Below are 12,808 nucleotides of genomic sequence, written 5' to 3'. Positions count from 1 at the left end.
ACATAGATTTGTAAAATACTCCTAGTTTATGTTAGGTTTATGTTCTCAAGATTAAACATGAACTCAAAATTAAAGGAGTTGTCCGAGTGTTTAATACTGATGACCTACGCTCAACATAGGTCATCAGTATCTGATCTTTGGGGGTCCGACACCTCCCACCAATAAGCTGTTAGCCAATTCAAATGGCTTAGGTGCAACTCAGTCCTATTTAAAAGGGATTGCCTCTTTCAGCAAGTGGCATTTATCATGTAGAGAAAGGTAATACAAGGCACTTACTAATTTATTGTGATCGTCCATATTGCTTCCTTTGCCGGATGGATTCATTTTCCATCACATTATACACTGCTAGTATCCAGGGGCTACAACCACCCTGCAATCTAGCATTGGTAGCCGTGCTTGCACACTATAGGAAAAGGCAACAGCGGGAGTGAACATAGGCTGGACGCTTTTTTCCTATTGTGTACAAGCACGGCCACCGATGCTGGATCCCAGGGTGGTCGTAACCCCTGAAAAAGAGCAGTGTATAATGTAATGGAAAAATTAGTCCAGCCAGCAAAGGAGGCAATATGGACAATCACAATACATTACTAAGTGCCTGGTATTAACTTTCTCTACATGATAAATGCCATTTGCTGAAGTGAGACAATCCCTTTAAGTGATTGGGTCTGTGCTGCAATACCAAGCACAGCAACTATAGAATGGATGGAGCTGTGCTTGGTAAGCTGCGAGGAGGCCACAGCTGATCAGCGGAGGTGTTGGGAGTCGGACCCCCACCAGATAATGATGACCTGTCCTTAGGATAGGTCATCATTATTAAACACTCCGACAACCCCTTGGACACATAAGAGACAATATAAGTATTTTTGGGTGAGTACAATCAGTGAATGCTGCCTGCAGCCTCTAAACGGTGTATTAGGCTTTTAGACTGGACATCCTGGTCAACAGCAACCACCAGATACCATGGGCACATGGGGTATTAAACCTATCACTAGGACAGGCCTTTGTATGCATCTACTAAATTGCCTGAACCTCCTCACTGTGCCCTCTGAACTGCAGTCATGGCTCCTAGGAAGGAGAAGAGCCCCTTCTCGAAGGAGTCATGGGGATGCGGAGGTCCCTACTGCACTTGGGCAGGATGCAGAATTGCCCACTGCGCCTCTTACAGATGCCCTCACCCAAAGGCGAGTCTGTGCAGGCGCTCCTGGTGTAGTCACCGTTTCCTACAAAAACAATGTTCTCCATCCCTTGTCGTTCAGAACAGAGAAGCACATACCGTACCTTATATTGGCAGGCCACTTTTCCTCCCAAATGAATTTGGAAAAAATTATAAATAGATGTGACATTTACAAAAAAAAATAAAAAAAAAAAAATTAAAAAAAATTATTTCATATGAATTGATAGGACAGGTACAGTTGGCGTGTAGTAAGGATAACACAAGATACCATACAATGATTGTACTCCAAATACTCCTGGGGTTTGTACCACTCCAAGCAGTTGACTATATTCCCAGGGAGCAGACGCTGTGGAGGTATCTCGGGGAGGTTAGCGGATGTATGTATGGGTGCATTCGTTTATCTTCTTAGTATACGCAGACTTTGGCGCGTTTAGAATCGCGCTGAACGTTGTCGGAATTTTACAAATGCATAGATGGCCAGAGTAGCTAGAATGATGGGCACCACAACCATCACCAGCGACGTCCCCTCAGAGTCTCTATCACTTCTACCTCCCAAAGGGCCATTAAGATGATTCTGGTGAAAAAAAAAAAAAAAAAAAAAAAAAAAAAAAAAAGATACATTGAATTTTTTTTTTTTATACACATTTAATAAAAAAGGAGATCCTACAAGCAAACAGCAGTCTGGATAATCACATCTGCCTTGTATACGGCTTTACTGGTTTCAGAAGCCGCACTTGGATTCTGAGGCTGTCCTCACTTGAATGGAGCGAGTACTTATTATTACACTATGCCGCTGCTCCAGATGACTCGCGGTATAATGACCAGGAAGCTGCACTCGCATGGAGCGCCACCTCTTCTTCAAACAGCTGATTGGCTGGGGTGTTGGACCTTCGCAGATAAGGCTACTTTCACACTGGCGTTTCTGGGTCCGCTTGTGAGATCCGTTCAGGGCTTTTACAAGCGGCCCAAAACGGATCAGTTAAGCCCCAATGCATTCTCAATGGATAAGGATCCGTTCAGAATGCATCAGTTTGGCTGCGTTTGGTCTCCACTGCGTTTTTTAGACAGTCATTAAAACACAGCTTGCAGCATTTTGGTGACCGTCTGACTATGCGGAGCCAAACGGATCCGTCCTGACTTACAATGTAAGTCAATGGGGACGGATCCGTTTTCCACTGACACAATATGGTGCAATTGAAAACGGATCCGTCCCCCATTGACTTTCAATCCGTTTTGACTTAGACTTTTTTTGAATGAATAATACAAATGGATCCGTTATGAACAGATACAAGCGTTTGCATTATCGGTGCGGATCCGTCTGTGCAGATACAAGACGGATCCGCACCGAACGCAGGTGTAAAAAGTAGCCTAAGATATTGGTGACCTATCCTCCCCAAAGGTCATCAATATTAATGGCTGGACAACCCCTTTAAAAGGAGTTATCGAAAGTCTAAAACATGCCTCCCAATGCCTGGGCCCCTCATATAGATTATACTTACCCTGATCCCCGCACTGCCGCCACGCAGAGCAAAACATCTGGCAATGAGGGGAGCAGCCAATAGCAGGGAGACTTGGTCCTGTCACAGCCAGCTATTGGCTACTATGAATGGAACCGATTTTCAGTCTTGGAAAATACTGCAACAGAATCTGCCGCATGTGAGGGCACCCTAACTGTCCCCTAGTCTAGGCCATAGTTTAGTCCTGTCCTAGACCACCAGGGATCCACATAAGAAGTCCTCCCTCTGTGCAGGAATCCCCAGAGTTACACAAGACTAAAATAGATCCTAAAGAAATCTACATATATTTTCTGTGCCGCTGAAGACCATGGCGTTGATCAATCAATGTCACTCACCTGGGGTTGAACTTTTAGCACCACGTGGTCACCAGAACTTCTGAAGAGGTCCACTGCCGTCTTATGCAAGAGATTTTCGAGTTTTATACCGTTTACCTAAAGAAAAATAATTAAAAAAAAATTATATAAAAATATTTAAAATCTTTGTCTAAAATTTTTGGGATCATTTGTGCAGAACCAAATGTAAGATGTAAGGCAAGGTATCTTCAAGGATATAGCTGAGGGCTGTTGGGGCATTTAGCCCAGAAGGGGCACCAGAAAGGCTCTCAGTCACCACTAGGCAGCTAACTCCAGATGAAGAGCAGCCAGCATGTGGCGGGATGGAGATGTGATGCAGCCGAAAACAGCATAGCCATGGGAGTTTGATATTAGTTGGTTAAAATCGGCAGTTGCTTGCTTCTCGTTAATGGCTGAATGGTTTTGTAGGAACCACACGGCCATTAACGAGAAGCAATAGACTGTCAATCAATTTTTAACTATCTGATATCAAACAGCTGCATCTTCCATGGCCGAGCGTTTTTTTCAGACACATTGCATCTGCGTTCCACCGCGTTTCAAACCCTCAGGATGCTTGTACAGTGCAGCTAAACCACGGTAACCTCATCCAGTTCTACCATGGTGCGGTGGCAGATCCCTTCATTCAGTATAGATGAAGCATGCCAATTAGAAGCCAACTTTATGCGTTTATTGTGACTCGGCCGCGCCATCTATGAACACCCAAGGCGCGCTGTTACATGGCTGCTAGCGGCCGTGGGTAACACTCACACTTTTCCGCTAATTGTTGGACTGCTGTAGTTTTGCAACCTGAAACAATTGCTGGTAGCAGTAAGGCTGGGTTCACACTTGAGCGTTTTACAGCGCGTTTGAACGCGCTGTAAAACGCTCAACACATGAAAACCAATGCTTCCCTATGGCCCTGGTTCTCACTTGAGCGTTTTTCAGCGCGTTTGAACGCGCTGAAAAACGCCCTAACGCTCAAACAAGTTCTTGAGCTTCTTTGGGGCGTTTTGACGCGCGTTTGTGGCCATAGGACACTGCAGTCAATCACACAAACGCGCGTCAAACGCGCGTTTACTATTGCAAAAAACGCGCATAAAAACGCGCGACAAAAACGTGCGTTAAACGCGCATATAAAATGCGCTCAAGTGTGAACCCAGCCTAAAGCGTGACCACTACCCGTGGCCGCTGATGCAAGTGTGATACCATCCTAGGGACGTGTTAGTAGTACAGGTAATCAATCTATTAGGGTATGACCACATGGCGTGGATGTGTCATGCAGCCTCGCTGTACCACGTGGCCATACAGGCTGCAACGGGCCCCAATTAAACTAACGAGGTCCACACTTTTAAGTCAGTTTGCATTGTTAATGGCCATGCTGCACCCGAAGTTTGAGATATTAAAGGGTTATTCTGGTTATAACAAGCTATGCCTTATCCACAGGATAGGGTGTAGCTATCAGATTGGTGGGGGCCCTACTGCTGGGACCTCCACCGATCACAACAACAGCTGGTCAGAAATGCGCACCGCCGCTCCATTCATTTCTATGCGAGCACCAGAGATAGCCGAGCGCTGTACTCTGCCGCTCCCACAGAAATGAATGGGCCCCCAGTGCTCCAGACTAAAAAAAATTCCTAGTAGCCATTGGCTCCTGAACTGAAAAATTTAGGAGCCAAATTAAATTTTTAGTCACCAAATCGAAACCGAATTAAAATTTTGGCATCCTGACAACGCTACGCCGATCAGATCGGCGTAGGGTTGTTTCGATATCAAAATTTTGATTTGCTTTCGTCACCATAAAAAAAGTATTGCGATACTCAATACCGCGCAAAAAAAAAAAAAAAAGCAGCGTGCATTTCGCATTTTATGAAACGTTCGGCCCATAATAGAACAGTCCTATCCTATTTTTTGGGGTGACAAGGTGACCCCGCATAGGAGATATTTTTTTAATAATTTAATAGTTTGGACAGCGCTATGTAATATGTTTATTTATTTATTGTTTATATATTTTATATGTAAAATTGGGAAAGGGGGGATTTAAACTTAATATTTTAGGGTACTTTCACACTAGCGTTTTTCTTTTCCGGCATAGAGTTCCGTCCTAGGGGCAATATACCGGAAAATAACTGATCAGGCATATCCCCATGCATTCTGAATGGAGAGCAATCCGTTCAGGATGCATCAGGATGTCTTCAGTTCAGTAGTTTTGACTGATCAGGCAAAAGATAAAACCGCAGCATGCTACAGTTTTATCTCCGGCGAAAAAAAACTGAAGACTTGCCTGAATGCTGGATCCGGCATTTTTCCCCATAGGAATGTATTAGTGCCGGATCCGGCATTCAAAATATACAAGACGGATCCGTCTGTCCGCATGACAAGCGGCGGAGAGACGGATCCGTCCTTGCAATGCATTTGTGAGATGGATCCGCATCCGGATGAGTCTCAAAAATGCTTTCAGTCACATCCAGATCGGTGGATCCGGCAGGCAGTTCTGACGACGGAACTGCCTGCCGGATCACACTGCCGCAAGTGTGAAAGTAGCCTGTGTTTGTGTTTTGTTTTTTTTTACTTACTATTAGCCCCCTTAGGGGCTGGAACCCTTGTCCTATTCACCCTTAGGCTTCTTTCACATGGACGAGATTTCTGCGCGGGTGCAATGCGTGAGGTGAACGCATTGCACCTGCACTGAATCTGGACCCATTCACTTCTATGGGGCTGTTCACATGAGCGGTGATTTTCACGCATCACTTGTGTGTTGCGTGAAAATCGCAGACTTCTCTATGTTGTGCGTTTTCATGCAACGCAGGCCCCATAGAAGTTAATGGGGCTGCGTGAAAATTGCAATCATCTGCAAGCAAGTGCGTATGCGGTGCGATTTTCACGCACGGTTGCTAGGATGAAAGTCTATTCACTGTATTATTTTCCCTTATAACATGGTTATAAGGGAAAATAATAGCATTCTGAATACAGAATGCTTAGTAGAAGGTCAATATAATAAACATTGGTGGCGCAGTGGGCAGTGCCAATGAGGGTTAAAAAATAAAAATGAACTCACCTCCTCCAATTGATCGCGTAGCAGCCGGTCTCACTGTGCTCATCACATGATCCATCACCATGGTAATGGACCATGTGATTTTCTCAGTGACGTCACCACAGGTCCTGAAGAAAGAACAGGAGACCGGCAGCTACGCGATCAACTGGAGGTGAGTTAATTTTTTTTAACCCTCATTAGCACTGCCCACTGCGCCACCAATGTTTATTATACTGGAGGGGGGGGGGCACTGCGCCACCAATGTTTATTATACTGGAGGGGGGGGGGCACTGCGCCACCAATGTTTATTATACTGGGGGCGGGGGCGCACTGCTCCCCCAATGAAGATAACTGACCTTCTTATTGGCGGAGGCAGCAGCACAAGGGGGAGGGAGAGAGAGACTCCTCCACTGCGCTGCTGAGAAGAACATCGGCGGCGGGGCAGAGAACTATCATCTCCTGTGCCCGCCGCTGTATTCAACTGCAGAGCTGCGGCGGCGGCTCTAGTCGCAAATGGCGACAAGACTAAAAAGTCTTGTCGCCATTTGTAAATTCTAAGTCGCATTGGCGACCATTTTGGTCGCCATCTGGAGCCCTGGCCCCCACCAATCTGATGTGGATCGGACATAACTTGTTATAACCCCTTTATTATCTACTGTGTAGGAAATGAGTCCAGGCAAATTTCACTCTTGCTGTAATACAAGGCTAATATTTTTTCAACCACCCTCCAAGAATAATAAAAAAACAAGAATAAAATCAGACAGGTTTCTAATGAATGAGCCATACACATCCTAACACCCAGCGTACAGCGCACACCCAGCGTACAGCGCACAGCGCACACCCAGATCTGCTCATCCACATACCTGTACAGAGGGCAGGAGGACGGATCTTTTATGAGAATATGCTCTCACGTAAACAGTTGAAATGACTATTATGTGAGAATGTAGGCGATAGTTTACACTGGAAAGAGCGGGCAGACAGCTCCCAGCCATCAGCGGGGCCTCACCTCCAATATCCGGTCCCCTTCCTGCAGCCTGCCATCCACTGCCGCAGCTCCGTTCTCCTTGATGCTACTGACATAGATGCCACTGTCATGGGAGACATATTGCTGGTCTGTGCCACCCACAATATTAAACCCCAGACCTAAAGAAAGAAAACATGGATGAACTGGAGGTGCACGTAATAACACGTAATACACGCATAGTGACCAACCGCTCCTGACAGGCACAGAAAGTGCATACCGACTGTCGTATACCCTACCAGAACTGCCTGGGAGAGATGGCCCTGCTGGGGGTTACAATGAAAAGGGGGGTGACTGCCGTTAGTACTGGGGTAATGGTGGAAATCCTGCTGTTAGTACTGGGGGAGGGGGCTGCTGTCAGCAATGGGTAGTAGAAAACTGCTGTGATTAATATGCGGAACGCACACGGCCAGTATCCACGATTTGCGGACCGCATAGTGTGCAATGAAATGAATTGTCTCATCACATACAACACTTTTGGTGCGAGAGCTGCTGGTAGTCATGGGTCCAGCTCCTGAGATCCCCGGAAAACAGCTCATTTTCACTGCAGTGGCCTCTACTGGCGAGATGTGGTATTAAAAGCAGCCATTGACATGACTGCTGTTCATATGATACATGGACGGCCTGGGTCGAGCTGCATGTTACCTAAACAGCAGCTCGTATTAGACTCAGCGGATTGTAGCTTGTTGTGTGTAGTCATGGGGTAGGGTGTAGGCCCACTTTTGGAAATTTAGACATTTATCCTTCATACCGCTATACAGGGCCGGCGCCAGCACCCGGCATACCCAGGTAAGTTCCGAAGACCACTGCTCCTGGGGGGCCCACTGCACAGTGACACACGTTCTGCATGATGCGGTGATGTCACCGCTCAAAGGGAGTGTGTTTGATAGCAGAAGAGGGGTGGGAGGGTGTTTAATATTTGCATAGAGGCGTGGTTATGCTACGTAACCACGCCCAACACATTGGAGCTGCTGTCAGGGGGGAGGAGAATCTGAGTGTAGAGTGGGAGTAGAGGAGCTGGGCACCCGGAGCTGTGCTCCCCCGTGCTCTGGAGCTATAAGAGCAGCAGGTAGGTGCTGGATCCCGCCGGAGACTCTGCATGGAGTCTGATCCACCCTGCTGGACTGGACTGTGACCCTGAGAACCCCTTTGCTGGACATAAATCACTTCCAGATCTGGAGATTTCAAGTTGCAATTAAGTTGATAGGGAGATGAGCTGCGGTTTCCCTGCACTTCAGCAACAATAGCTATGTGAGGCGGCCATTATATTGTGTAAGGGGGCCATTGGGGTGGATCATTATACTGTGTGAAGGGGCCACTGGGGGGGGGGGGTAATTATACTGTGTGAGGGCCCCTAACACAGTATAATGATCCCCAGTGCCCCCCATTCAATATAATGACCCCAGTAGCACCCCATACAGTATAATGACCCCCTTTTGCCCCCTTACAGACTATAATGACCCCCAGTGCCCCCTATTCTGTATAATTACCCCCCAGTGCCCCACATATAGTATATTGTCCCCCAGTGCCCCCTCCATACAGTATGATCCCCCACTGCAGTTTCATTGCTGAGTAATTTATGCAAAATACCACAAGGGGGGCCCACAGTGTCTATCGCCCAAGGGCCCACATGAACTTGGAGCCGGCCCTGCCTCTATATACATTTACTCTAAACCAAGTACAAGTGTCTTTGAAACTACAACTCCCAGAATCCTCCTTTCTTAATGGAACAGCCAAGTAAGTGTGCATGGTGGAAGTTGTAGTTTCACAGCAGCTTAAGATTGCCGATCCCTGATCTACACACAGAAACCCACAAATCCAGATGCCTGTTTAAAGGGGTTGTCAGATTTTTAAAAAGTAAATGTTAAAGGGTCGTCTCACTTTAGCAAATGGCATTTATCATGTAGAGAAAGTTAATACAAGGCACTTACTAATGTATTGTGATTGTCCATATTGCCTCCTTTGCTGGTTTGATTCATTTTTCCATCACATTATACACTGCTCGTTTCCATGGTTACGACTAGGGATGAGCGAATCGACTTCGGATGAAACATCTGAAGTAGATTCGCATAAAACTTCGTTCTAATACTGTACGGAGCACTCCGCTCCGAGGACAGCGGCGGTACACCTGTCAAACCGGAACGCAGGTGTCCTAAAGCGAGCTCAGGGAGGACAGAAACCTCCCGTGGAGCAGAAGGGCAAAAGCTCGCTTGATCTTGATTTTTTAGTATGAATACAGACCGTGAAAGCGGGGCCTCACGATCCTGCTGACTTCTTGGGTTTTAAGCAGGAGGTGTCAGAAAAGTTACCACAGGGGTGACTGGCTTGTGGCGGCCAAGCCAATTCAGGGTGGTCGTAACCATGGAAACGAGCAGTGTATAATGTGATGGAAAAATGAATCCAGCCGGCAAAGGAGACAATATGGACAATCACAATACATTAGTAGGTGCCTTGTATTCACTTCCTCTACATAATATATGCTGAAGTGAGACGATATGGCAAGATATTAGAATAATAATTTGTTTTTAAAATGTACACTCATCTTACTGAACCCAGCCACTCCAGGCTTTGTTCCCACGCCTGCAGCGGTCACGTGTGGTATATGGGGCACTGCCAATGCAGATATACACATGACATCATGGCTGCAGTGTTTGCAGCGCACATTCACTGTATGCGCAGGAAAGAAGCAGCCATGTCTTTCCAATCCTGTACAGCACCTTTAAAATGGTTTTCCAGGAGTACCGCTCCTCAGGATAGGTCATCAATGTCCGACTCCCCCCGCCGATCAGCTGCTGAGCATTTTGGCCTACTCACAGTGCCGTCCATTGTATAGTGGCTGTGTTTGGTATTGCAGTCCAGGCCCATTCACTTGAAGGGGTCCGAGCTGTGCCTTGTGCCGTTTGAAGAGGCGCGAGCGCCGCAGCCTCACCTTAAACCAGGGATGTCACATTCCTTGGTCACATGACATATGCACAGTGAATGGGGCTGAGCTGCAATACCAAGCGCAGCCACTATACACTGTACGGCGCTGTGGTTGGTAAACTGCGGTCCTCACCAGAGCACGATGGCTTCCTGAAACAGCCGATCGGTGGGCGTCTCGGGTGTCAGACCCCCACCAATCTGATATTGATGACCTATCCCGAGGATAGGTCATTAGTATCAAATACCTGGAAAACCCCTTTAAAGTACAGCACTGGGCGGTCTGCAGCGATAAATCCATAGCCTTTACTTTGGGTACAAGATCAGAAACCAAATATATAATAGGTGACACCTAGAAGAGGACAAACACCTTTTCCCGGCGCGGTGTACGGTGTATATATTTCTGTGTGAAATGAGGTCATCGTGTCCCCGTGTCTCTGCGTATTGCATCTGTCAGCAGGAACATGAAAGTAAAAGGAATCATCTGCAGAAACCAAAATCTACCCCCGCGCTTCCTCTAAAAGTGATCATCCAGAACACATGACCCCTGGATCCGATCACACATACAGCGCAGGCTACCTCCTGATGAGTAGACTGCAGGTCGGTATGACGCTGTGTGGCTCAGAGCCACGGGCCGGATCTGTGTATCCTGTAAATCGAGGACTAACACTAGACGGGACTGGACTGCTGGAGTCTGCCACCCCCATCCATCAGCTGCTTTGGGCAGATGCCAGTACCAGATGCACAACAATGGATGGAGGCGGAAGCCGATGTGCTGCAGCTCCACTCCCACTGGAGGGAGAATACCAAATCCACAGTGTGGACTGCGGCGTGAAACACGCCATGTGTGGGAGTGGGAATTCCCGTAGTGGACTCTGCTCCTCTGACCGGAGCCATTGTGTCAGTGCAAATCATTACAGATGAGCGTTATAAGTCATTATAATGCCATGCAGAGCGGTCAAAGGAACAGAGTCCACGCCCGCACAGTGAACACGCTCGTCTGGCCTCGCACACTTAGGGCTCATGCACACGAACATATTTTCTTTCAGTGTCCGTTACATTTTTTGCGGGACCATTCATTTCAATGGGTATTTCCGCAAACAAATAGAACATGTCCTATTATTGTCCGCATTACGTACAAGGATAGTACTGTTCTGTTAGGGGCCGGCTGTTCCGTACCGCAAAATACGGAATGCACACAGACGTCATCGGTTCGTAGATTTCAGTTCTGGAGCACCGGCGGCCCCATGTGCACCTCTTAAAGGGCATCTGTCAGCAGATTTGTCCCTATGACACCGGCTGACCTGTTACATGTGCGCTTGGCAGCTGAAGGCATCTGTGTTGGTGCCATGTTCATATGCAGTGATGGGCAGTTCGCATTGTTCGCCCGCGAACATATGCGGGCTGCCATCTTTTTTCACAAGACCGGCTCCTACCTGTGCGCGAGCCGGTCTGAAAACAAGTGCAGTGAGTGGGAGCAGGCAGTTCTGAGAACAGCCACCGGGGGCCTTCATCGGGCTGTTCTCAGTACTGCCTGCTCGCGGTGACTGCATTTGTTTTCAGACCGGCTCGTGGCACAGGTAAGGGCTTACCTGTGCCTCGCCGGACTTGTGAGAAAAGATGGCAGCCCACATATGTTCGCGGGCGAACAATGCAAACTGGCCATCACTGTTCATATGTGCCCGCATTGCTGGGGAAAAATAATGTTAAATATATATGCAAAGGAGCCTCTTAATAGATCTCCCCCATACTGGAGATCACTGGTCTGCGATATCAGATCCTCTCACATACACCCTGTGACATATAAGAAGATCACGTCTGAATGGAGTTCTCCTTTAAAGGGACGGCCACCTCATTGGAAAAATATAAAATAAAATAAAAATTTTTTTTTTAAATTGGCCTGTTGGCTGGACATCCCCTTTAAGGAGTTGGTGAATGGAGCCAGTACTGTGCAGTAGGGTAGGGCCATTGTCACTGCTTATATAGAGTAGGCTCTCCAGCTGTCCCTAAGCTACGAGTCCCAGAATGCAGAGCATGCTGGGAGTTGTAGTTGAGTTGTGCAGAGGCACAAGGGCCAGCACTTCAGTCTGCAGCTCTCCCCATGTCCGCAGATGCCCACAGCCAGGCCTGCGCCGCCCCATGACTCTGCTGTCCCTGAGGCCGTCCTCCGCACCCCTCCCCCGGTACCTGAGGGGCCCCTGATGAGCTCGATCTCCTTCACCGCTGTCATGTCGGCCGCCCGCCCCCATGCAGGTCTGTGATCAGATAAAAGGGCTGAAGGTGAACGCAAGCCGAGCACTTTCTGTTCCTGCAGCCAGGCGGCCCCCACGTGGGAAGGATGCGGCGCACGGCATCATGGGGCTTGTAGTCCCTGCCTGAGAGGCGGAAAGTTCAGCGGCCAACAACTGTTCCGTGAAAAGTTGGTACCTGTAAAAAGTTGGTACCTTCGTCACTTCCGGTAGTACCAAAATTTCACGGCCAGTGCAGGTTAGATTTATGGCCCATCGCGCATGCGCCGGGAGCCTCAGCAGAGTTGGGGTAGGCAAAAATTATGGGCCAGTGCGCACGCGCGGCGGACAGGGAGATCTATCATAACGAAAATGTTCTATTAAATCTCACTACCGCGGCGCTCAGGTCAGTCTCTCCCTGCTCCCAACACTCTCAGACATGTTTGCAGTATATGGGGGTGCCTGCGCACATTATATTGGGGGGGGGGGGGGGTCTGCGCAGTATATTGGGGGGCTGTCTGCACATTATATGGGGGTGCTGTCTGCGCAGTATATTGGGGGGCTGTCTGCGCAGTATATTGGGGGC

General features: G+C 48.0%; 1 protein-coding gene across 1 annotated transcript; it reads right to left on the bottom strand.

Annotated features, from left to right (window-relative positions):
• Positions 1-676: 676 nt before the first annotated feature.
• LOC120982457 (synaptojanin 2 binding protein) lies at positions 677-12,340 on the bottom strand. The gene is made up of 4 exons (XM_040412612.1): positions 12,182-12,340; positions 7,061-7,197; positions 3,027-3,122; positions 677-1,748 (listed from the first exon to the last, which is right to left on the bottom strand). The coding sequence occupies exons 1-4, from the start codon at positions 12,222-12,224 to the stop codon at positions 1,605-1,607; spliced, it is 420 nt and encodes a 139-aa protein (XP_040268546.1). The 5' UTR covers positions 12,225-12,340; the 3' UTR covers positions 677-1,604.
• Positions 12,341-12,808: the final 468 nt, after the last annotated feature.

Source organism: Bufo bufo, chromosome 11 (assembly GCF_905171765.1).
Source record: "Bufo bufo chromosome 11, aBufBuf1.1, whole genome shotgun sequence".
In the NCBI taxonomy this organism is placed as follows: Eukaryota; Metazoa; Chordata; class Amphibia; order Anura; family Bufonidae; genus Bufo; species Bufo bufo.
The sequence above is the reverse complement of the archived record's forward strand: the minus strand, read 5'-3'. Positions and strand labels throughout refer to the sequence as shown.

Bases quoted from the DNA above. Each gene is read 5' to 3' on its own strand.
- LOC120982457 (XM_040412612.1), bottom strand. From the start codon at position 12,224: ATGACAGCGGTGAAGGAGATCGAGCTCATCAGGGGCCCCTCAG. The intron at 7,198-12,181 runs GTACCGGGGGAG...TTCTTTCTTTAG, and splicing joins GCTCATCAGGGGCCCCTCAG to GTCTGGGGTTTAATATTGTG. The intron at 3,123-7,060 runs GTGAGGCCCCGC...ATTTTTCTTTAG, and splicing joins AAGGGGACCGGATATTGGAG to GTAAACGGTATAAAACTCGA.